At 43.1% G+C, this 27,159-nt stretch overlaps 1 protein-coding gene across 2 annotated transcripts in view; it reads right to left on the bottom strand.

Annotated features, from left to right (window-relative positions):
- Window positions 1-27,159, bottom strand: part of gdpd2 (glycerophosphodiester phosphodiesterase domain containing 2) — a 139,438-nt gene that overhangs the window by 5,070 nt on the left and 107,209 nt on the right. For both annotated transcript variants that reach the window (XM_087992011.1, XM_043704773.2), the window contains exons 14-15: window positions 24,458-24,540; window positions 2,055-2,077 (exon numbers count right to left, since the gene is read on the bottom strand). In XM_087992011.1, the coding sequence (XP_087848137.1) occupies window positions 2,055-2,077; window positions 24,458-24,540 (106 nt within the window). The remainder of the gene's footprint in view (window positions 1-2,054; window positions 2,078-24,457; window positions 24,541-27,159) is intronic.

A 27,159-nucleotide genomic window follows, 5' to 3' on the forward strand; every position in this document is an offset into this window, starting at 1 on the left:
TTCCTATATATGCCACTGTCAGAGAAAGGCTTGGGGGAAATCTCTAGCCAGCCTTGTCACATTATCCGTAGCTCCTGGCTACAATATGTAAAAATATGTTACTGTACAGTAGTCCTGGACTATTTGGTGAGGAGGCACTTGTTTGGGTCAGATTGGTGCCTGGGTTTGATCCCTGTTCTGACTAAAGTGGAGTCAGAACCTGTCTCCTTACCCTACCTATGGTGAAGGTTATAGCGCTATAGGTCAGCCGCCTGACCTGCTGCGCTTTTCCAGCAACACATTTTCAGTTCAGGCAGAGTACTCAAGAAGAAGAAAGTTACTATTGCAGTTAATAGTAATGTGGGCACAGACCACTGTAATACACTGCTAATGATGATAGTTCAGACCCACATTCATTGGGTGTAAGCCTTTCCAGTTCATGAGGGCAGTGGGCATGTGTGAAGAAGTCAGGGGAACAACAACTTAATTGTTGTCAATGGAATTCTTTACTTGCTAAAATCTTTCATTTATGCAGAATATGGAGAACTATTTTGCTGCTTTCAGCTATCTACTGAGACAACAATGGATGTATTTTGTCATGAATATGGCATCATTGTTCAGTAAAAACAATGATGCCATATTCAGATGCCAACTGTAGCCCAACCAATTCACTGATGTTTCCTTTAAATAATTAGAAGCATCTGCAAAGAAGTTTAGAGCTGCAGTTGATTTGATCTTACTCACAGGGGGTTGGTATGGGAATGAGAGTATATTCTTACCGATCGGGAGGAAATTCTGTCTGTTCCCACCTTTGTTTAACATTGTCACCCCGTACCAATAAAGTACCTTCAGCAAGATGAACAAGATGAGAATAGAACTTTCACCTTTCCAAGTTTGGCCATTGAGAGCTATTAGCTAATCTGATTGTCCTGCTACTTTATCAGAACCAGCAATTTCAGAACTTAATGGTGGGCACTGATGGTACTTCAAGTAATACATGGATCCCAGAGTGAGGTAAGTCAGGAGTATTAGTTGGGGATGGATGGGATAAGAGGAGTGGATTTTGGACACCAGCCAGGGCTGAACAAAGTGGGTAATACCATAGAGCACCCTCCTTGCTGGATTTTAAGCATTTTGTTTTAAAAAATAGCCTCTCCGTTTCTGCCTGCCTATTTTACAGTGTGGGCAGGGCATATCATGTGGGTTGGTAACAAGCTTGAATGCCTGTTAATAATTTGTTTAAAAATAATAGTTACGACAACTTGGTTGGGAATGGATAGGAAAGTAGTGGACACCCCCCCCCCCCCCCCCCCCGCCACTGCCAAACATATCTCCACCACCAAAACACATGCTTTCAGGGACTATAATTTCAAAAGATAGGTCTGAAATAGAAGAGATTTGCAGGCATGTTGGAAAAAAGCAATGGGAGTAGGCCTGATAATCTTTCATTATATGATTCATCTTGTCAATAAGTCGAAAGCAATCAAAATATTTGCAGGGCAAAGGAGTCCTTTATAGGATGAATAAGTCACTTGTGAACTGCAGGCTAGGATCAAATAAAGACATTTGGGTGGATTTTACTAAGCATAATTTACCGTAATGAGTTATAGGAAGTAGCATAATTGATCAACACAGTAGTTTACAAATGGAGTAATGAATAAAAAATATTAATTTGCAGGTTGCAATCTAACCAAGGATTTGAATAAAGGTACAGTGAAAAATAAAAGTAAAATGCTCCTGAGTTCTTAGTGGGGAAACCATGCTTGAAAAGAGCACATATTAAAGATGCAGCTGCAGCTTTAGTTTGATTGTCTGACCCAGCTACCTGTGAGCGTGGCGCACTAAGACAAGGGTAGGAATGCAGAGGTTAACATCAGATTGATTTAGGATTGAACTACAAGTTGAAATTTAATCATTAGATTTTGATCTTGTACAGACAATGTAGAATAATAAGTGCTCATACAAATCAAAGTGGAGACTAAGTAAAAAAACTTTGAACTTGGGAAATAGATATGAACACTGCTGGCAACATCCCTGGAAATCTCTACCATTTCACAAAAAAACAAAGATTTTACCTTGCATATTTCTGTGTCTTGATCTGTGAAAAAAGAACTAAATGTTAATCCTTCAACAGATAAATAACATTGACAAGCATTAGTTATGCAAACTTCTACAAAGACGTATGTATTAGAAACATAGAAAATAGAAGCAGCAGTAGGACATTCAGCCTGTAGAGACTGCTTTGCGATTAACTATGGTTATAGCTGATCATTCAACTCAACAGCCTGCTGTCACTTTTCCCCAATATCCTTTCATCCCTTTAGCCCCAAGAATGATATCCAATTCCTTCTTGAAATCATAATATTTTGACCTCAACTGCTTTCTGTGTTAACAAATTCCACAGGCTCACCACTTTCTGGATAATGTGAGTTCACCTAATTTCAGTCCCAAATGAATACACCCTTCCCTTCTTGATATTACTGAATTTGAATTTTCATATTTCTGTCCATGGATCAATATGTGAATGTACCATATGGAATCATAGAGTCGTAGAGATGTACAGCATGGAAACAGACCCTTCGGTCCATGCCAACCAGATATCCTAACCTAATCTAGTCTCATTTGCCAGCACTTGGCCCATATCCCTCTAAACCCTTCTTATTCATACACCCATCCAGCTGTCTTTTAACTGTTGTAATTGTACAAGCCTCCACCACTTCCTCTGGCACCTCATTCCAAACACATATGACCCTCTATGGGAAAATGTTGCCCCTTAGGTTCCTTTTAAATCTTTCCTCTCTCACCTTAAGCCTATGCCTTCTAATTCTGGACTCCCCCTCCCCAGGGAAAAGACCTTGTCTATTTAACCTATCCATGCCCCTCATGATTTTATAAACCTCTATAAGGTCACCCCTTAGCCTCCTACACTCCAGGGAAAACAGCCCAGCCTATTCAGCCTCTCCCTGTAGCTTGAATCCTCCAACCCTGGCAACATTCTTGTAAATCTTTTCTGAGCCCTTCCAAGTTTCACAACATCCTTACAATAGCAGGGAGACCAGAATTGCACACAATAATGCAGGAATGTCTATGATTTGTATTGAGTAAGCCATTTTAAGTTGAAAGTGTGGAAAGGATGCTGATGTTGACCGAATATTCAGGCAGTCCAAAAGACCATGCAACCAAAAGACATAGGAGTTCCCGGTAAGGAGTTACAACCCAAGATTAAGACTTTGAGAAGGAGAACCTGTAGGAAGAGATAGAGGAAGACAAATTCTTCAGAATATTACCCCCAGGTTGAGACTGTGAGAAGACAAACATGCAGAGAAAGAACCAACTTTTCACAAGACAGTTGAGACTTCAAAGGAATATCCCTGCATCAGACCTGGTCAGCCAGTGGACAATGGATAATAACATATGCATACAAAGATGAGGATGGCTCAGCTTGTGTACCTATGATATTTTGTTATGAACTTGCTTTTAGTGTAATAAATCATTGTGAATGTTTAAATATAATTTGTGTCTCAGGATTGTTACTCAGTATGACTGGCAATCATGTGGGATGTGCTTCCGGACAGAGAGGTCAATTGGAATTGGCAAACTAGGTAGGAGTCACTCCCACTCCACCAAGGACATGCAGGTCCTGGGCCTCTTCCATCGCCAAATCCTAGCCACCCGACGTCTGGAGAAAGAACGCCTTATCTTCTGCTTTGGGACCCTGCAACCACACAGGATTATTGTGGATTTCATCAGTTTCCACATTTCCCCTGCCCCCACCTTATCCCAGTCCCAAGCCTCCAACTCGTCACTGCTCTCTTGACCTGTCCATCATCCTCTCCATCTGTCTTCTCCACCCTCCTCTCTGACCTATCACCTTCTCCCCCACCTTCATCTACCTATTGCACTCCCAGCTACCTTCCCCCAGGTCCCATCCCCCTCCCGGCCCATTTATCTCTCAGCCCCCCAGCCTACAAGCCTCATTCCCAATGAAGGGCTTATGTCTGAAATGTCAATTATCCTGCTCCTTTGATACTGCCTGTGCGTTTCCAGCACCCCATTCTCGACTCTGATCACAGTCCTCACTTTCTCCAGGTAGGAGTATGTGTGATACTTCAGTGTTAGGAGTTGACTTCAAATTTGAACATAGCAGTGAAATGGCCACAAATTCAAAACCAGAATCAGTGCAAGTACTGCACTCATTTCTGGCTAAGAAATGGTCACTGATATAAAATTCTGGGCTGTGCAACACATCCTGAGAAACATGAAGGAAATCAGATCTTGGAAGCAGCAGAGTAAAAAGACAAAGGATTGAGTGGACCAACCATGATATTCGCCTTTTACTTAAAGATAATTTAGAAATGAAAAATAAGAAATTAGAAGATGAAACTCAGAAGTTAAGACAGGAGTTAGAAAACCTGAAACAATGAGCTGCAACTGCTGAAATGAATCAGCATAGTTCAGTTTTATATATATAGGTAAAAACAAGGACTGCAGATGCTGGAAACCAGAGTCTAGATTAGAGTGGTGCTGGAAGAGCTCAGCAGGTCAGGCAGCATCTGAGGAGTAGGAAAATCAACGTTTCGGGCAAAAGCCCTTCATCGGGGAATAGATCTATTCCCGATGAAGGGTTTTTGCCCGAAACATCGATTTTCCTTCTCCTCGGATGCTGCCTGACCTGCTTTGTTTTTCCAGCACCACTCTAATCTAGACTCAGTTATATATATGGCCAACTTCCAGACTCAAGCTGAAAAGGAACTGGAGCAGTGAACAAAAGATATGAGAAGTGCCTGACAAATGAGCAGCAATTTAAAGGCAGCATTCCCAGTGTTAAGAAAGGAACAGCAAGCTGATGAATACAATTAAAAAAACCCTGTTAACTTTCAGTAAGCATTAGATAAATTAAGAGTAGAGCAGTCCACCCAGAGAGAAATCATTTGCACTTTGAGTCACAGTAGTACACACAATAATGGAAGAGACACGGAAGAAGTAGAATAACAGAAGAGGATTACAAGTATAGAAACCATGTGATAGTGCCTGAGATTAACCTTGTCTAAAACCCACACTGACATCCACAGCTCCAGCTGTACCCCTTTATAATTCAGAGGACATCTAGTGAAGAATGAACAGAAACCACATACAATACTTTCAAATCAGTTACCCAGTTACTGGATTGTCTAAATTAGTATAGAAGTATGACAGTATAAGGGATCCATTTCAAACGTTCACTACAATTACCCAGCAGAGAGACAAATGCAGGGGTTGAATAGCAGGTGCTATTTTTTGGCATAATCCCAGAAATACAGAGGACAGGGAGCATCCCAGACAAGGAAAGATGCAATTTGTAATTCAATAGATTGCGAAAGGGGGATCCTGCATCTGGGTTATATAGGTGTTGCCAGGGTCCAAATGAAAAACCACCTGTTTTTTCCAATCATCTCTAGGGAAATTTGAATGGCACAAATGGGTTAGACTTAGAAAGAACTCATCAAATGTGGATGGTTGCGACCCTTACCTCACACTCTAATTCAGAGACGTGAAATACATGCAATGTATTTGAACTAAAGGACAATATCTATTCAGAAGATTGGATTCTAAGGCATATGATCTGAATATGGGAAAGGAGAATAAATTAGAAAGGGAAGGTATATGCCGCTCAGCCTAATTTGGGGGGGGGGAAGACCTGAGCCAGTAGTCTGAAAGAATGATGATCCAGTGATCCAGGATGGCCAAGACCTTGTGGACCCCTCAACTTAACAAAAAGGGCAAAATTCACACCAGGGCAACCTTCAGTCCTATTCAGTATTTGGTCCAGACAGTGCAGGAGGCTACTCCACTAAATCTTTATGGGACCCTGCAGGCTCTAAGACAATCTTAAATATTAGCCAACGATACAACTCAAGATTTGCAAAACACACAGACAATAATTTTCAGCATATTTACAGGACAGTCATAGACTGGTATTATCACACAAAAATTACCTTTTCAGATCCGAAATTATGAATTGCAACTAGCTAAGTTCTGGTTGAATTAGGGAGGGATGATTTGAATGTCTTGGGAGTAGATGCAGTGAGGAAGCAAGGCTTTATGTGGGATGGTGTCTGGCATCAGCCTGATAGAACAGGGTTATCCTTTGGGGGAATTATGCAGAATGAGTTTGTCGTATGGCCACTTTTTGGGTAAAATTGATAGAAATGTCAGACAATCTAGATGTGCACAGAATAATGCAAACTAATGAGTGAGTCTTTGCCATCCATAAGCCTGATTGTTGAAAGACAGAGGGTGAGGTCCTCTTGGAGGGACCTGACCATTCCCCTTAGAAACAGTATTGTTTCCCATGTAATGCTGAGGGAGATGTAAGAAATTTAATGGATATCTTATTCCACCAGAGGGTGCTGCAGCTTGAGTCATCAACCACTAATTCACCTACATGGCCCGTTTGGAAATGAGACTGATCATGGCAATTAACAGTAGACTATAGAGAACTTAACAAAACAATAGCTGCTGTCTCTCTAACAGTAACCACTAGCCCAGAAATGCTAATGAAACAAATGCCAACAGCTAAATGTTCACAGTTCTGTTCCTTTAGCAATAAATTCAAGAATTCCAATTACTTTCCATAACACCTGCATACTAGTTTCCTGTGATTCATACACAAGGACATCCGTATTATCTTCATCTGTACTGAAATGTTCTGAAGATAATAAGCAGCCTTTCTAGACCAAAATGGATAACCTCATACTTACCTCCTTAAATGTCATCTGCCAAATTTTGGCCCATTCACCTAATCTATCATAGCAATTTTAAATTTCTTAGTTCTTCATTGCAATTTACTTTCTAACCTATTTTAGTGTCATCTACAAACTTGGCTATAGTATCTTCTATCTGAATCTAAATCATTTAATATAGATTGTAACCAGTTGGGTCCCGATGACCAAACGCTCTGGTGCCCAACTAGTTACATATTATCAACCAGAAAAAAGACCAATTTATCTCAACTCTCCATTTTCTATTGATTAGCCATTCATTTATCCCAGCTAATAAATTACCTCTAATCCCAAGTGATCTTGAGGCACGGCAGCATGGAAGGGTATGAGCCAAGTGCTGAAACATAGGATTAGAATGGGCAGATGCTTGGCCAGCATGGATACAAGTGACCAAAAGTCCACTTCCCATGCTATAAAACTGGATGATTCTATGAAGATTATCATGAGTCACCAGAGTCAGTGGAACGGTGTGGATGAATAAGACAAGAACTGAAACTATCCATATCCTATAAATAACATTCCCTCTAAACTGTGGAGTCACACAGTTGTACTGTTACTGCAAAGCTGCACACACATTGGTTTGCGTGCTGACACATGGCTTCCACTTGTGGAAACTGCTGCTGCATGACCTCAGAGGTTTATGCAGCAGAAGATAGTTAGAGGAATGAATATTCCCTGCAAGAGAGTGATGATGAGTTTGAGAATATCATAAACATAGGACCAATACAACTGCCTGAATTCTACAGTTCCCAGAGAAAAGAAATTCACAAAACCTTTCAAATACTGAACACAGCCAGATATCTGAAGCTGAAGATAAATAATGGAGCACGGAGGAATATATTATCACCTAGACTATACCAGAGATCTATCCTGAAAACTTGAAAAAAAATGGTAAGCCTATCGGACCAACTGATCTACATCAGATGCCACACCACTTCCTCTTCACTCCTCCCTAGAACATCTTGACACCCAGACAGCTACATAAGAATCCTACTCATTGACTACAATTCAGCCTTCAACACTATTATCCCCTCAAGACTGATTACTAAATTTAGTGATCTCGGACTAAGCCCCACTCTCTGCAATTGATCTTCATAATATTTCATCCTCACTCTCAACACTGGAGCCCCTCAGGGTGCATACTCCGCTCCCTACTGTACACAGTGTATACACATGACTGCGTCGCCAAATACCGGACTAATGCCATTTACAAGTTCGCTGATGACACTACCATAGTCAGTTGAATCTCAGATGGCGACGAAACAGACTACAGACAGGAGGTGGAAGACCTGGAAAAATGGTGTTCTGAGAACAACCTAGCTCTCAATGCTGGCTAAACCAAGGAACTCATCATTGACCTTTGGCGGCTTGTTACTCTTGCCCCCCTGCACATTCACAGCACAGAGGTGGAACAAATGGAGAGTGTCAAACTCCTGGGAGTGGTCATCCACAACAAGCTTTCTTGGACTCTTCATGTGGATGCACTGGTTACAAAGGCCAAACAATGTGCTTTCTTCCTCAGGCAGCTGAGGAAATTTGGCGTGACAGCGAATACTCTTGCCAACCTTTATAGGTGCGCCATTGAGACCATTCTGTCTGGGTGTATCACTACCTGGTATGGCAACTGTACCATTCAAGATCGGAGATGGTTACAGAGAATGGTGAACTCTGCCCGGACAATCACAAAGGGCAACCTCCCATCTATAGAATCCATCTACCAGGCCCACTGTCAAGGAAAGGCCGCCAGCATTCTCAAAAATCCATCACATCCTGGCAATGTTTTTCTACAACCTCTACCATCGGGGAGAAGGTACAGAAACCTGCACACACGCACCAGCCGGTTTCGCAACAGTTTCTACCCTACTGTTGTTAGAATACTGAATGGACTCACAAATTCTTAACATTCGCCTGTACCTGTGATTTTGTTTTTGCCGCTGTTTACCTATTATTTACTTATCTATGCTACTTAACTCTGTTACCTGCCTGTATTGCTCGCAAGACAAAGCTTTTCACTGTGCCTCGGTACACGTGACAATTAATTCAATTCACATTCACAGGAAGAAAAGCTGCTTTCCTATCATATGAACAGCAAAGAGAAACTGAATCACAATTCTATCATGATACTAGAAGAGATCACATTAGCAGCAAGAGACCTGTGTACTAATATACTAAGATGTATTGTCATTTGTTGAAAACCTTGAATCCTTGTGGCTCTATTCTCTTAACAAGTCACCTTTATCTCTCATTTTTTTAAAGCAAATAATGTGTAAGTTCTGGTTCCTATCTAGATTGAAACATAGATTTGCTAATTTGGTCTGGGGTCATTACAACTGAATGGATATCAAAAAACGTTGAAAATATGATGTCTACATATAACATGGGTCAGAAATGCATCAATACACAACAGAAAGTGGAGATGATAGCCACTGAAGCATTACCCAGACAATGGCATACTGTGGAAGCCAATTTGTTCACACTAAGTCAAGAAAGAAATCTCATTACCAATCAGGTTTTAGTTTTGAAATAGCTGAGCTCTTTGATTTTAATAGCATGTATTCTTTTCTAAAAATATTAACAATTACATTACTTAGGTGATGGAGTTATGCCTCCATCTTGTAAATTTGGCTTTCATTTTTTCTCAGTGGTGAGATGGCGTGCCGTAGAGGCAATATTGATCCAGGGTTGGAGGAGTCATGCATAGTTATGATGGCACTGTTGGCAATGATTGTGGCTGACTTTCCAGGTCAGGAATCATAGATTCTGTTCCTTCCTATTTGCATACCAGCTTTTGTGTCAATAATATATAAAGTCAGAAGTTGCATAACACCAGTTTATAGTCTAACAGATTTACTGCAAATCACAAGCTTTTTGGCAGCTGGTTCTTCATCAGCATCTGATGCTTTGAGAATCCCCTCCATTATGTTATGCCATACTATCACTGTGATAAATAGGATAGATTTCAAACATAAGTAACAACTCGAGACTGGGCATCCATGGCAATCTCATTGTCTGGCAATCGCTCACTCAAGGATTCTTAAGGTCCTTGAGAGGGTAAATGCTGAGAGGATATTTCCCTCGTGGAGAGTCTAGGACCAGAGGCCATAGTCTTGGAATAAAGGGATGCCAATTTAAGACTGAGGTGAGGAGGAAGTTTTTTCTCTAAGATGATTGCAAATCTTGCCAAAGACAGCTGTGTGGGCAGAGTACTTGTGTATATTTAAGGCTGAGATAGGTAGATTCTTGATCAGGAGATAAATCAAGGGTTATAGGGAAAATGCAGGAAAGTGGACATGAGGAATGTCGGTTCAGCCATGATCCCATTGAATGGCGGAGCAAGCTCAAATTGCTGAATGGCCTACTCCTATTCCTATTTCTTATTTTCTTATTACCATCAAGTCATGAGAACAACTGCAGTTCAATAAAGTGTTCAGGCAGGCATGCCAGCAGCAGCACCAGGCATACCTAAAAATGAAATGTCAATCTCGTGATGCTACAAAACAGGACTACTTCCATGCCGAATAGCATAAGTAAGAAGTAATAGACAGAACTAAGAAATTCCTCAACAAATCAGATATAAGCTCTACCATCCTGCCAGATTTCGTTTTGAATGGTGGTAAACAATTAGACCCCCGATGCTCCCAATGTGGTCTCCTCTACTCCAGGATGCCTACTTGTGGAACGATTCAGAGAACATCTCCGGGACACACGCACAAAACAACCCCATTCCCCCATGGCCCACTTTAACTTCACCAAGGATATGCAGGTCCTGAGCCTCCTCCACTGCTAAACCCTTACCAACCAATACCTGGAGGAAGAATGCCTCATCTTCTGCCTTGGGACCCTCCAACCTATTGCATTCTCTGCTGCCTTGCCCCCAACCCCACACCCTTCTCATTTATCTCTCAGTCCTCTTGAGCTAACCCCTCATTCCTGATGAAGGGGTTATGCTCGAAACATCAATATTCCTGCTTCTTGGATGCTGCCTGATCAGCCATGCTTTTCCAGTACCATATTCTTCTACTGTAAACAATTAAACAACTTACTTGAGAAGGAGGCTTCACAAGTATTCCCACCCTCAATAATCATACGGCTTGGCTCAACCGTAAACTTGTTCACCAAAATGAAGCTTCTAACGCAACTGGATTGTTTTGGGAAGGGGGTGCAGAGGAGATTCACCAGGATGTTGCCTAGGATAGAATATTTCGGCAATAAGAGAGGCTAAATAAGTTCAGGTTTTTTTCTGTGGAGCAGAAAGTAAAGTTGCCACAGTCTTATCAGACCATACAGTGATTTTTTATTAGAGAGAGGTAACTAGTGGTGGCTTAATCTGAGAGACACTTAACCTGAGGGTCAATAGACAATAGACAATAGACAATAAGTGAAGGAGTAGGCCATTCAGCCCTTTGAGCCTGCACCGCCATTCAATATGATCATGGCTGATCATTCCTAATCAGTATCCTGTTCCTGCCTTATCTCCATAACCCTTGATTCCACTATCTTTGAGAGCTCTATCCAACTCTTTCTTAAATGAATCCAGAGACTGGGCCTCCACTGCCCACTGGGGCAGACCATTCCACACAGCCACCACTCTCTGGGTGAAGAAGTTTCTCCTCATCTCTGTCCTAAATGGTCTACCCCGTATTTTTAAGCTGTGTCCTCTGGTTCAGCACTCACCCATCAGCGGAAACATGTTTCCTGCTGCCAGAGTGTCCAATCCTTTCATAATCTTATACGTCTCAATCAGATCCCCTCTCAGTCTTCTAAACTCAAGGGTATACAAGCCCAGTCGCTCCAGTCTTTCAGTGTAAGGTAATCCCGCCATTCCAGGAATTGACCTCGTGAACCTACGCTGCACTCTCTCAATAGCCAGAATGTCTTTCCTCAAATTTGGAGACGAGAACTACACACAGTACTCCAGGTGTGGTCTCACCAGGGCCCTGTACAGCTGCAGAAGCACCTCTTTGCTTCTATACTCAATTCCTCTTGTTATGAAGGCCAGCATGCTGTTAGCCTTCTTCACTACCTGCTGTACCTGCATGCTTGCCTTCATTGACTGGTGTACAAGAACACCCAGATCTCTCTGTACTGCCTCTTTACCTAAATTGATTCCATTGAGGTAGTAATCTGCCTTCCTGTTCTTGCCACCAAAGTGGATAACCATACATTTATCCATATTAAACTGCATCTGCCATGCATCTGCCCACCCACCTAACTTGTCCAGGTCACCCTGTAATCTCCTAACATCCTCATCACATTTCACCCTGCCACCCAGCTTTGTATCATCAGCAAATTTGCTAATGTTATTGCTGATACCATCTTCTATATCATTAACATATATTGTAAAAAGCTGCGGTCCCAGCACGGATCCCTGCGGTACCCCACTGGTCACTGCCTGCCATTCCAAAATGGAGCCGTTTATCACTACCCTTTGTTTCCTATCAGCCAACCAATTTTCAATCCAATCTAGTACTTTGCCCCCAATACCATGCGCCCTAATTTTACTCGCTAACCTCCTGTGTGGGACTTTATCAAAAGCTTTCTGAAAGTCCAGGTACACTACATCTACTGGATCTCCCTCGTCCATCTTCAGAGTTACATCCTCAAAAAATTCCAGAAGATTAGTCAAGCATGATTTTCCCTTCATAAATCCATGCCGACTCTGTCCTATCCTGTTACTACTATCCAGATGTGCCGTAATTTCATCCTTTATAATAGACTCCAGCATCTTTCCCACCATTGAGGTCAGACTAACTGGTCTATAATTTCCTGCTTTCTCTCTCCGACCTTTCTTAAAAAGTGGTATAACATTAGCCACCCACCAATCCTCAGGAACCGACCCCAAATCTATCGAACTCTGGAAAATAATCACCAACGCATTCACGATTTCCCGAGCCACCTCCTTCTGTACCCTGGGATGCAGACCATCAGAGGCCCAGAGACTTATCAACCTTCAGACCTAACAGTGTCTCCAACACCAAGTCCTAGCAAATATAAATTCCCTTAATTTCAGGTCCTTCAGCCATTGTTACCTCAGGGAGATTGCTTGTGTCTTCCCCAGTGAACACAGATCTGAAGTACCCATTTAATTCCTCTGCCATTTCTTTGTTCCCAGTAATATATTCCCCTATTTCTGTCTTCAAGGGCCCAATTTTAGTCCTAACCATTTTTTTGCCTTGCACATACCTAAAAAAGCTTTTACTATCCTCCTTTATATTATTGGCCAGTTTACCTTCGTACCTCATTTTTCCTCTGCATATTTTCTTCTTAGTAATCCTCTGTTGCTCTTTAAAAGCTTCCCAGTCCTCAGTTTTCCCACTTATCTTTGCTATGTTATACTTTTTCTCTTTTAACTTTATATGTTTCTTAACTTCCCTCGTCAGCCACAAATGCCCATGCCTCCTCCTGGGATCTTTCTTCCTTTTAGGAATGAACTGATCCTGCAACTTCTGCATTATACACAGAAATATCCGTCATTGTTCCTCCACGGTCATCCCTGCTAAGGTATTGCACCATTGAACTTTGGCCAGCTCCTCCCTCACATAGCTCCATAGTTCCCTTTATTCAACAGAAATACTGTCACTTCCAACTGTACCCTCTCCCTCTCAAATTGCAGATTGAAGCTTAATGTATTATGGTCACTACTTCCCAATGGCTCCTTCACTTCGAGGTGTCTGACCAATTCTGATTCGTTACACAATACCAGATCCAGAATTGCCTTCTCTCTGGTCGGCTCCAGCACCAGCTGCTCTAAGAATCCATCTCTGAGGCACTCCACAAAGTCTCTTTCTTGAGGTCCAATACCATCCTGATTCTCCCAGTCTACCTGCATGTTAAAATCCCCCATAACAACTGTAGTAACATCTTTGCGACAGGCCAATTTCAGCTCCTGATTCAACTTACATCCGACATCCAGCCTACTGTTTGGGGGCCTGTAGATGACGCCCAAGAGGGTCTTTTTACCCTTAGTATTTCGCAGCTCTATCCACACTGACTCTACATCCCCTGACTCTAAGTCCCCCCGCGCAAGGGACTGAATATGTCCCTTACCAACAAGGCCACCCCACCCCCTCTGCCCGTCAGTCTGTCCTTACGATAGCACGTGTATCCTTGAATATTCATTTCCCAGGCCCTGTCCACTTGAAGCCACATCTCAGTTATCCCCACAATATCGTATCTGCCAATTTCCAAAAGAGCCTCAAGCTCTCAAGCTCATCCATCTTATGTCTAATGCTTCGTGCATTCATGTATAGTATTTTTAATTTGTTACTGCCCTCTCCCTTCCCATCAACCCCTATTTCACTCAACCTTACAGCATGATCCCTTTCCGAGTTTTCTGCCTCATTGATACAGTTGTCTTTCTTGACTTCTCTTGTTCTCACTTTCCCTTCAATTTCCTTTTTAAACATCCAGTTTGTCCCCTCCCCCCCCCCCCCCCCCCCCCCGCTACTTAGTTTAAATGTAGTGGTGTTGCAGTAGAAAACCTGCCTGCCAGAATGCTGGTCCCTAACCTATTAAGGTGCAAACTGTCTCTCTTGTAGAATTTATGCTTACCACAGAATATACCCCAGTGATCCAAGAACTTAAATCCTTGCTTCCTGCACCAGTTCCCCAACCACACGTTCAAGTCCATTATCTCCCTGTTTCTGGCCACACCAGCCCAAGGAACTGGAAGCAAACCGGAGATAATCACCCTGGACGTCCTGCTTTTCAGCCTTCTTCCTAGTTCTCCGAAGTCCCGCTGTAGTATGTTCCTCCTCTTCTTCCCGACATCATTTGTGCCGACATGTACCACCACCTCTGGCTCTTCACCCTTGTCGTTGAGGATTTCCTGCACTCTGTCCGCGATGTCTTTCACCCTGGCACCAGGAAGGCAACACACCATCCTTAAACCCCATCTGCTGCCACAAAAACCCCGGTCAGTTCCTCTCACGATGGAGTCCCCTATTGCCACGGCTCTGTGCGATGTCCGACTCTTCCGCTCTGCCTCTGCGCCAACTTTTGATTGACAGATCTGGCCGCCTTGCGAACTGGCAGTGTCATCAGTCTCTACTGTTTCCAAAAGCTTCAACTTGTTCCTGACAGGTACTTCTCCCGGGGTCTCTTGCACCTGTCTCCTTCTGCCTTCCTCATCGTCTGCTCTCTTCTGGTATGACTGGTGTAATAACCTCGCTGAAGGTCTTGTCCAGAAAGATCTCGTTCTCTCGAATGAGCCTAAGGTCCTCGAGTTCTTTCATCAGCGCTGCAATATGCTCGGTCAATAGCTGATTGTGCACACACTTTCCACACATATACGAGCCAGACACACCAGAGTCGTTGACCTCCCACATCAAGCACGTAACGCACTGAACCAGCTGGGCAGTCATGTCTTCACCCTCTTCAACTGTGGCGTAATCACTTCACCCAACCTCCTTGTCAAAGATTCCTGAGCTGAAGCCTCACTCTTCGATCCAAACTTCCTTAGACCCTCTTTTTGTGGCAAGTCTGTGGACTCTTAATTTAGGTTAGAGGAGGAGGGAGGGAGGGAGACCCTACTTTGTAGGACCTGGGGTTTAGAACTCACCCTCTCTCATAGCAATCACTTACCTTCCTGACCGGCTTTGCACTCCGCCTGAACTTCCGCCCAGCTCCCGCCACTCTCTGCTGCGAAAAGACTGTTGGCGTCGAGGTAAGTTCTTTATATAGTAATCACTTACCTTCCCGACCGGCTTTGCGCTCCGCCTGAATTTCTGCCCAGCTCCCGCCGCTCTCTGCTGCAAAAAGACTCAGGTGAGGGGAGAAGTTGAGACTCAGGTGAGGGGAGAAGTTGAGACTCAGGTGAGGGGAGAAGTTGAGAAGGAGAGTCCTTCATGGTAACCTCAGATTTGAACCCATGCTGTTGGCATCACTTTGAATCACAAACTAGTTTTCCAGTCAACTAGAGAAGGTTGAGAGGTTCCTGATTAAGGTATATAAGGTTATGAGGGGCACGGACAGGGTGGATAGAAAACACTCTGTCCCCCTCAGTTGAAGGGTCAAGAACAAGGGTGCACATTTCTAAAGTAAAATTCAGGAAGTTCAGAGGGAATTTGAGGATTCATTTTTCATCCAGAGATTAGTGAGAATCTGGAATGTACTGTCTGGGAGGGTAGTTGAGGTGGATAATCTCACAACTTTTAAAAAGTACTTGGATGAGCACTTGAAGTGTTATAACATTAAAGGCTAGGGGCCTAATGAGGGAAAGTGGGACTAGTTGAGGTAGTAACGCATTTTTGGCAGTAAGGCTCGATGGGCTGAGTGGTTTCTTCTGCACTAAATGATTTTATGATTTATTAGGAAAATAATCTTTATTAAAATAGTATAGGAAAAACCTTACTTAATTCAGACCCAAAGTCCCTGGATGTGGTTGATAACCTAAGGTTACCTAATACCTCTCAGATTTGACGAATGACTTACAATCCTCTATGTAGTTGGTCCTTTTAGTGAGAACTGTAGGTCAGTGAGCCAAGTTGACCACTCCTGCCCCTCCTTTGTAACTGCAGACCCTTCCCGACCAAGATTGCTATCATTTGGCTAGAACGTTTACAATCTCTAACAAGACTGGTCCATTCAGTGTTGATCTATCCGTCACCGCGCCCAACCCCGCCCCCACGCCGATCTCCGTCCAAGCCCCCAGGCCTAACCCCGCCCCCACACCCAGCTCCAGCCCCACACCAGGTCCTAGCTCCCAGCCCTGCCGAGTTTTCACCATCCCTCCAGACCTACCCCTCTCTGAGGATGAAAGATCAGTCCTCAGCAGAGGCCTTACCTTCATTCCCCTACGCTCTCGGATTAATGAGTTCAACACACGGCGTGACATCGAACAATTCTTCCGCTGCCTTCGCCTCCGTGCCTACTTCTTTAACCAAGACTCTCGCCCATCCTCTGACGACCATTTCTCACGCCTCCAACACACCCCATCCACCTGGACACCCCGTGCTGGCCTCCTACCTGCCCTCGACCTCTTCATAGCCAACTGCCGCCGCGATATTAACCGCCACCTGAACTCCCCCACCCGTCTCACCCACTCCAACCTCTCACCCTCGGAACGCGCAGCCCTCCACACCCTCCGTTGCAACCCCAACCTCACTATCAAACCAGCAGACAAGGGAGGCGCAGTAGTAGTTTGGCGCACCGACCTTTACACCGCTGAGGCCAAACGCCAGCTCGCAGATACCTCCTCCTACTGCCCCCTTGACCATGACCCCACCCCCCACCACCAAACCATCATCTCCCAGACCATCCATAACCTCATCACCTCGGGGGATCTCCCATCCACCGCCTCCAACCTCATAGTCCCACAACCCCGCACCGCCCGTTTCTACCTCCTGCCCAAAATCCACAAACCTGACTACCCCAGCCGACCCATTGTCTCCGCCTGCTCCTGCCCCGCCGAACTCATCTCCACATACCTTGACACCGTCCTGTCCCCCTTAGTCCAAGAACTCCCCACCTACGTTCGGGACACCACCCATGCCCTCCACCTGATCCATGATTTTCGCTTCCCCAGTCCCCAACGCCTTATTTTCACCTCCCCAGTCCCCAACGCCTTATTTTCACCATGGACATCCAGTCCCTGTACACCTCCATCCCCCATCACGAAGGACTCAAAGCCCTCCGCTTCTTCCTTTCCCGCCGTACCGACCAGTACCCTTCCACTGACACCCTCCTTCGACTGACTGAATTGGTCCTCACCCTGAACAACTTCTCTTTCCAATCCTCCCACTTCCTCCAAACGAAAGGAGTAGCCATGGGCACCCGCATGGGCCCCAGCTATGCCTGCCTCTTCGTAGGATATATGGAACAGTCCATCTTCCGCAACTACACTGGCCCCACCCCCCACCTTTTCCTACGCTACATCGATGACTGTATCGGCGCCGCCTCGTGCTCCCACAAGGAGGTTGAACAGTTCATCCACTTCACCAACACCTTCCACCCCGACCTCAAATTCACCTGACAGTCTCAGATTCCTCCCTCCCCTTCCTCAACCTTTCTATTTCTATCTCAGGCAACCGAATCAACACGGACATCTACTACAAACCGACCGACTCCCACAGCTACCTGGACTACACCTCCTCCCACCCTGCCCCCTGTAAAAACACCATCCCATTCTCCCAATTCCTTCGTCTCCGCCGCATCTGCTCCCAGGAGGACCAGTTCCAAAAACGCACAACCCAGATGGCCTCCTTCTTCAAGGACCGCAATTTCCCCCCCGACTTGGTCGACGATGCCCTCCACCGCATCTCTTCCACTTCCCTCTCCTCTGCCCTTGAGCCCCGTCCCTCCAACCGCCACCAGGACAGAACCCCACTGGTCCTCACCTACCACCCCACCAATCTCCATGTACAGCGCATCATCCGCCGTCATTTCCGCCACCTCCAACCGGACCCCACCACCAAGGATATATTTCCCTTCCCTCCCCTATCAGCATTCCGTAAAGACCATTCCCTCCGTGACTCCCTCGTCAGATCCACACCCCCCACCAACCCAACCTCCACTCCCGGCACCTTCCCCTGCAACTGCAGGAAGTGCAAGACTTGCGCCCACACCTCCCCCCTCACCTCCCTCCAAGGCCCCAAAGGAAACTTCCATATCCGCCACAGATTCACCTGCACCTCCACACACATCATCTATTGCATCCTCTGCACCCGATGTGGCCTCCTCTAAATTGGGGAGACAGGCCGCCTACTTCCAGAGCATTTCAGAGAACACCTCTGGGACACCCGGACCAACCAACCCAACCACCCTGTGGCTCAACACTTCAACTCCCCCTCCCACTCCACCAAGGATATGCAGGTCTTTGGACTCCTCCATCGCCAGACCACAACAACACGACGGTTGGAGGAAGAGCGCCTCATCTTCCGCCTAGGAACCCTCCAACCACAAGGGATGAACTCGGATTTCACCATTTTCCTCATTTCCCCTCCCCCCACCTTGTCTCAGTCAAATCCATCGAATTCAGCACCGCCTTCCCAACCTGCAATCTTCTTCCTGACCTCTCCGCCCCCACCCCAGTCTGACCTATCACCCTCACCTTGACCTCTTTCCACCTATCACATTTCCGACGCCCCTCCCCCAAGTCCCTCCTCCCTGTCTTTTATCTTAGCCTGCTGGACAAACTTTCCTCATTCCTGAAGAAGGGCTTATGCCCGAAACGTCGATTCTCCTGTTCCCTGGATGCTGCCTGACCTGCTGTGCTGTTCCAGCAACACATTTTCAGCTCTGATCTCCAGCATCTGCGGACCTAACTTTCTCCTCCATTCAGTGTTGATGGCGGCCTAAGTGAGGCTAGAAATCCTTTAGCCAAATGGAAGGTGCTACAGTCACAAAAAGGGGCAGGTATGGTTAACTTGGCTCATGGACTCCTGACTCTTCTTCCAGATATAGTAAAGTTGCTTCAATTCACCCCTTTTATTGAGATTCAAATCAAACATCTAACAGCCACATCAAACATTTTTCTGTTGTTCAGGATGTTTGAGACTAATCCTCTTTAATAAATTGCAAACACAGCTAAGTACATTTAGTGCAACAGTACAGTTCTTTATCATGGAAAACCCAGTCCAGAAAATCTGGTCAGTTCAAACATCACTCCTGCTGTTGAAAAATAACACAACAACAGCATTTGGCCCCAGAAAGACAAATGTTTGAATTATCAATTTCCCTTCTCAATGGGAACTCATTTTAACAAAACCAGGTTGACATTGTTACATTAGATGATCAATCTTGTGATTACATTGGGTAATGGTATTTCCCTACACCATTGCCCTATGACACCAGTCAGATAGTGTTCAATCTCTCACGCTGAACAACTATCTGAATTCAACCTCTGTGCATTTGTGCTGACTCTTAATTGCAACTCTCTCTTTGTGTATTTTAAAGACTTTTTTCAGATTTCATCAGTCGAAGGGATTCCAATCCTACACTTCTGAAATCATAGCCTTGATTCAAATGTGGACAAAAGAGCTGAATTTCCGAGGTGAGATGACAATGACTGCCCTCCACATTGAGGAATTTGACTGAGTCATGAAGGAATCCTAGCAAAACTGGAGTCAGTGGAAATCAGGGAAAAACTGTCCACTACTTGGAATCATGCCTATACAAAGGAAGATGTTGGAGGTTAATCATCTCAGTTCTAGGACATCTCTACAGGAATTCCTCAGGATAGTGTTCTAGATCCAACCATCTTCAGCTGCTTCATCAATTATCCTTCTCTTCATTATAATGTCAGAAGTGGGGATGTTTTTGTTCAGCGTCATTTGCAACTCTTCAGATACTGAAGCAATCCATGCCTAAATGCAACAATGTTTGGATAATATTTAGGCTTGGACTGATAAGTGTTGAGATTGTGGTGCTGGAATAGCTCAACAGGTCAGGTAGATCCGAGGAGAAAGAGAATCGACGTTTCAGGCTAAGTCCTTCATCAGGAAAGTGGGCAGGCACTGAGGTAGGAGATGTGGCTGTCGTAGCAAGTCTGCTTCAGGATATGGCTGAAGAGCTTCATGGCAGAGGAGATGACCTGGGGGGTGCAGTGAGAGAGGGACTCACTGAGATCCTTGTAGAGAGAGGAGGAGAACTTCTTAATGGTAGGCATCCTTGGAAGAAGCTATGCAGTAGGGTTGGAATCAACTAGGAAAAAGTGAGAACTACAGATGATGGAGATCAGAGTTGAGAGTGTGATGCTGGAAAAGCACAGGAGGTCAGGCAGCATCTGAGGAGCAGGTGAATCGATGTTTTGGCCATAAGCCCTTCATCAGGAAATATCCAAAATGTTGATTCTCCTGCTCCTCGGATGCTGCCTGACCTGCTGTGCTTTTCCAGCACCACATTCTCGACTCTGATCTCCAGCATCTGCAGTCCTCACTGTCTCCTTGAACTAATCAGTGGCTAGTAACTTTGCACCATACAAGTGTCAGCCAATGATTGTCTATAATGAGAGAGAATATAACTATCACCCTTTGAAATTCAATGGCATTTCCCTTACTGAGTCGCCCACTATAAACTTCCTGTGGGCTAATTTCAGAATAATGCGTTTAATTCTGGTCTCCCTGCTATAGAAAATATATTGTTAAACTTGAAAGAAAAGATTTGCAAGGATATTGCCAGGACTGGAGAGAAGGAGGCATAAGGTCAGACTGAATTGACTGGGGCTATTTTCCCTGGAACATTGGAGGCTGAGGTGTGACTTTTTGGAGGTTTATATAATCATGAGGGGCATAGATAGGGTGAATAGCTAAAATTGCTTTCCCAGTGTAGAGGAGTTCAAAATGAGAGGGCGTAGTTTAAGGTTAGAGGAAAAAGATGTAAAAGGGACTTAAGGGGTAACTTATTCCTGCAGAGAATGGAATGAACTGCCAGAGGAAGTGGTGGAAGCAGATACAATTAGGACATTTGAAAGGCAGCTGAATGGGTACATGAATAGGAAGGGTTTTGAAGGATATGGCCTAAATGTAGATCAGTTTAGGATATCCAGTTGGCATAGACGAGTTGGAGCGAGGTGTCCGTTTCAATGCTGTCTAACTCAATGGGATTTACCAGGATGTTGCTGGGAATTGAGAGTTTTAAGTTATAAGGAGGGGTTGGATAGGCTGAGATTTTTTTCACTGGAGTATAGGAGGTTCAGGGGTGACCTTATAGAGATTTATAAAATCATTAAGGGTATAGATAAGGTAAATGACAGGTATCTTTTCTCTAGGGTGGATGTTTTTCGACTAAGGAGCAAATTTTAAAGGTGAAAGGAGGAACATTTAAAAAAGACATGTAGGGCATTTTTTTTTTTAACACAGAGTCGTTCCAGAGGAAGTGTTAAGAAAAGTTTTGATAATGTATGAATAAGAAATGTTTGGAGAGATAGGGGCCAAGCGCAAGCAGGTGAGACTAGCTTAGTTTGGGATTATGTGAGGATGGGACTGATTGGACGTAAAGGTCTGTTTCTATGCTATACAAACCTAAGCCTTATGACTATAAAATCTTTGGCCAGAAACTGAACTGGACTATCCATATAAGTAGCGGCCACAACAGTGGGTCAAAGACTAAGAATTCTACAGCAAGTGAGTCACCATCACCTCAGCCTGGCCACTATCTCCAAGGTTTAAAGCAGGTGTGTGAAGGAATATTCTTCACTTGCCTGGATAAGTGCAGCTCCAACAAGACTCAAAGGCTTGACACCATCCAGGAAAAAGCAACCCACTTGGTTGACACAATATCCACAAACATTTACTTCTTTCACCACCCCAACGTTTAGTAACAGTAGCATGTACCTTCCACAAGATGCACATTAGAAATTCACCAAAGCTCTTCAACAGCACCTTCTGGCTCATTGTATGTTACATCATTAATACCATCTGTATAAAGTGGTGAAATCTCTTTATACAACAATGAACGCTTTATGCCTATTGTTTGCAAACAATTTTATCACTGTCAGGGAAACTGTATGTTGCATATCAGTTGTAACACTTCCTATTTCTGTTTACTCTGCCATTGCTTTCCTCATAAACATTTAGGTTGTGTGACAGGCACAAAAAATGATTAATATTCAAATATCATTGCATTGGACCAGACACAGATGGCAGATTTGATGTGGATTCTGATCTGTATTTGCTCAGACTAGTTCACCTTCTGGCTCAATGTGAAACTGCATTGATATGATGGGACAAATGCCCTCTTCTGAGCCAGACGTTTTTGATGTTTCTATATGGTGTCAAATTTTATTGTACAGACTAAAACATTTCAGGTTTGATTTCTGTTTTGTACTGAGTTTGCTGAATTCAGCTAGGAAATCAAATATGCTTCTAAACTGGATTTAGGCTTACAACTCTATCTTAAAATCTGCTCCACAATGTCAAGAATGCTGGCATGGTTGGTGGACACATAGCCAAAAGTCACTGAAACAGCATGGATTTAATTGGCCAGATGTACCACATTAAGGATTTATTATCTTTGTAGAAGATTCGAGACAATCATAGAAAGGTTAGCAATGTGGAAAGGTTGCTGGTGAATGCAGTTTTCTTCACTGGAGCATTAAAAGTAATTTTTAAAAATTAGAAAAAATGGAAACAGGCATTTTAAATTGATTGGAAGAACAGAGAGATGTAAAGATTCAGTTGTCCAAGGGATGCAGTGCTGATGGAAAAGAATGTAACAAAAATTGAGATTTTAATTTTAATGCAGGGATTTTGAATTTAAAAGTATACAATTGATATGGACATTGAAATTGCAATGGAAATGCTATGGCAGATGTTAGAAAATAAAACAGTACAGCAGAGGAACTGGCCCTTCAGCCTGCCATGTCTGTGCCAACCATGATGCCATTCTAAACTAATCCCATCTGTATGCCCATGATATGTACCCCTCTATTCCTTGCCTGTTTATGTGTTTGTCTAAATGCCTCTTAAACATTGTTATTTTATCCACTTCTACTGCCTTCCCTGGTATCATGTACCAAGCACACACCACTCTCTGTGTAAAAGTCTCACCTCATCTCCTTTAAACGTTCCCCCCCTCACCTTAAACCACACCCCCTAATATTTTTACATTTCCACCCTGGGGAAAAAAGACTCTGACTATCCATCCTATCGATGCCTTTCAGAATTTTATGTTTCTATCAGGTCATCCCTGAACTTTTGACGATCTAGTGAAAACAATCCAAGTTTATCCAACCTCTCCTTATAGCTAATATACTTCAATATAGCCAACATCCTGGTAAACCTGGCATAGTCTAGGTGACTGCTTTGTGGAAGACCTATGTGCTGTCTGCAACTTCCAGTTGCCTGCCACTTCAACACACCACCTTGTTACCTGGCCAACTTCTCTTTCTCAAAAATGCTGCAGTGCTATAGCGTAGCTCAATGCAAACTGGAAGAACAACACTTTATTTTCCACTTGGGAACTCTATAGTCTTCTGCACTCAATATCGAGTTCAACAATTTTAGGGCTTCAGACACCTTTCTCATGTCCTACCTCAATCCCCACACACTTGGCCTTGTTATCACATGGTCTTCTATTACACACAACTCATAGTTAACCATTAATAGTCCCCATTAGCTACTATTCATTTTCCTGGGTTGACCATTATCCACTCCTTTGTCTGGCCAACTGTCCTCCTCTCTCTTTGGGCTTTATCTCCATCCATCATTTACTCTCTCACCCCAACCAATCTTCTGCATAAAAAGCAACTTTTTCCCAGCTATCATCAGTTCTGAAGAGGAGTCACTGGACCTGAAATGTTAAGTCTGATTTCTCTCTATAGATGCTGCCAGACCTACTGAGGTTTTTCAGTGATTTCTGTTTCTGATTTCCAGCATCCGCAATTCTTTCAGTTTTTTTTTATCCTGGTTACCTCTTTTGCACTCTCTCCAAAACCTCCACATCCTTTGCTGAAGGGACAAAAGGGAGAAATGAAAGATTGAAGAGGCAAAAGTAAATACCACAGCCGAAGTTTGTGGTGAAAACCAAACAAAAAAAATTTTTAAAAAGGACCTTCAAAATCCTTGGTTGATGTTCTGTAATGTTAGGATTTCTAGCTACTCATCCATTAGGAACTACTCACACTTGGAATTTGCAGTTCACCATCTTAACGGTTGAGATTCATCATATTCATTAACCCCTCTTCTAGAGACCTCCAAAAGCACTCACTGTTACTGTTTACAACGTCAAGGTTAATATTTGTCATGTGGCTGCAGACTGGTATAATTAGTATTACTTACCTATGTATGAAGTATATTAGGCCAATCAGTAGAAAAGATACAAGATCAATTACTATCCATATTGCTTTATATGCTCCAGGAGTCTGAAAGCAAAACATAATAACAGAAATTAATGAAATTTGCCTACAATTAGTGTAATTGTGTTCCTAGGAGACAGCAAGAGTCTACATCAGTCACTATGGGATATTAGATGTTGGTATAAGCCAACACTAACAGAGCAAAGTGTAGCAATCTGGTTCCCATTTCTCTGAAGTTAAAAGGAAAAGCAAGATTACTGCTTGATAAATATGAAAATAGCACTTAAGACACTCAAGAATATATTTTCACCCCTTGTGTACAATTGGTGTAACTGAATAGTTATTTATGCTCCGATGGTATATCAAAAATCTACACTTACATTTGAAAATTAAATTCTGTTCCATATTTGGAGGTGATAGCACACTAAAATCTTTGAAAAATGTGGTCTTTCCTTGTAAAATATCCAGAATCACCACAGATCCAGTGAAATACCCTTGTTATCAAGTGGGCAGTCAATCAAGGAAGTACAGTTGAAACTGGGTACGAAAAATGACAAAGCTATTGTATTTGGAATATCTGTGAATTTGCAAAACACAGCTCTGCATTTTTTGTATTAAGTGAACCACCATATCATTAAAAAAATTAAAGAATTGTTATTGACATCAGGGGTAGAAATTCAGAAGGCAAAAAGTCAGTTGCAGAATCCTAGAATCGCTACAATTTGGATGCAGGCCATTCAATGCATCAAATCCACATGGACTCTCTGAATAGTATCCCACCAAGACCCACCATCCTATCCCTGTAAAGATGGTAAAATAATAACCATATCACATGGGGTCTAGACCTTTTAAGTGCACTAGTCACAGGTGCTTGACATGGATTGCAAATTTGCAGATTCTGAAGGAGTTGTGGAAAATAACTAGTAGCCAGGTACTTCTCATATCCACATGTTACAGAGCTATGTGGATCAAACTGCCACAGTTGATAGTTTGCCTGATGATGGATAAATCAGTTCTGATCATCAATATGATGCCATTAGTCTGAAAGGACAAAAGTGAGTACTAAAATCAGCTATTCACTAGAAGGGAATAGTCAATGAAGAAATAGATTTATTATAATTAGAGCAGGGAAGGCCACTGGAAAATGTGAATGCTGAATGAAGGTACAGGGTGAGGGGCAGAGGCAGAAGATTAGGCTCAAGAATTGGGAACATGCAGTACAAAGATGGAAGGAAAGAAAAGACAATGTAAGCTCAAACAGTAAGTTTGGGAGTGAATATGCCCGTAGAAAAAGATCATGAAACATTGGAAGGAATTTTGAGAAAAGGAGGTGAATATTTATTGTCTAATGTATTCCATTGTCTACACATTATTAGTACCGGTAAGCGATTTTGCCAAATACTTTTGTTATCTAAACAACATTGCAAATATACCATTACAAACAAGGTCAAGAGTTATGTACATGTCCCCTTTCCTCTGGTGAACTGTCAATACCAGATCCAACATTGCTCAGGAGTTCACCCATACGAAATGAATGAGCCTTCTCTGCAAAAATTAGTGGAGTTAGCACACTTTAATTGGTTGGGTGATATAATAATAGCTGATGAAAAATTTACCACAATGTTTTCTTATTGTTACCATACAAACATGGTGATCCTGAGGTGTGTGGGGCTCTGTCTTTGCAATACATATGTTGCCTATTCTAAGTAGGCTCATTTAAATGATTATATTGTTTAAAATTTCAGTGGCTGCACTGCACCCAATTAGATTAATAGGGTGTGCTGAGAAATTTCTAGGTTTAAAAAAATGCATCCAGTTATTTTACTTATTTATACATACAAAAATGATTTCAATTCCAAGAAAAGTCATCAATCTAAAATGGTTAACTCTGGTTTTCTCTTCCCAGATGCTTCCAAAAATGCTGGCCATTTCTAGCATTTTCTATTTTTATTATTGATTTCAAGCATGTGCTATATTTTATTAAACAATTTGCAGACATTGTACAAAATTAATTTCCTCTGGGATTGATCACTTGTTTCTTGATATTTCTATCCTGAAGCCTCAGACATTCCTAGATCAAATCTTACTTAGGACATTCGTGAATGAAAGGAGCATGTCTCTTCAAGAAGCCTGGGAATTACTTCAAACATGGCTCCTATACAGGGTGAATGTGCCTCTCACAGAGTGGTTTTAACTGATGTGTGAATGACTTTGTTATCTCCCATGACATGAAAGATTGGATGTGGATATTATGGTATTGATGACTCCAATGGAAGTTTATTGCAACTAACAATTATATATAAATATTGCATTCCTCAGTCACATAGGTATCTGCACTAATATTAGGCTGTTACATTACAACAGGTATATTTCTGGTAGAGGATCATGCTTCAAATGATTCAAGATAAAACAGACTATGATATTTTGTACCGTCTGGTTGCATGCTGTGATATTGTGATGGTATCATGACCATGTCTCTTTAAAGTATTCTGACACACTGACCATGCATCACAACCTAACAGAGGGCTTGGAAGGACAGAAATATTTTTCCATCATGTCTCCCAAAGGTATGTTAAAAAACCTGCAGGTTGGAATCCCAGCATATCCTGGTCTCACCCCACATTCCTGGACCATTCCAGATAAACATCACCATCTTCGGTAGTGTAGTGGTTATTAACCCCGCTT

Source organism: Chiloscyllium plagiosum, unplaced genomic scaffold, assembly GCF_037043375.1.
Source record: "Chiloscyllium plagiosum isolate Xiang-an unplaced genomic scaffold, Cpla_swu_hap1 HiC_scaffold_11, whole genome shotgun sequence".
In the NCBI taxonomy this organism is placed as follows: domain Eukaryota; kingdom Metazoa; phylum Chordata; class Chondrichthyes; order Orectolobiformes; family Hemiscylliidae; genus Chiloscyllium; species Chiloscyllium plagiosum.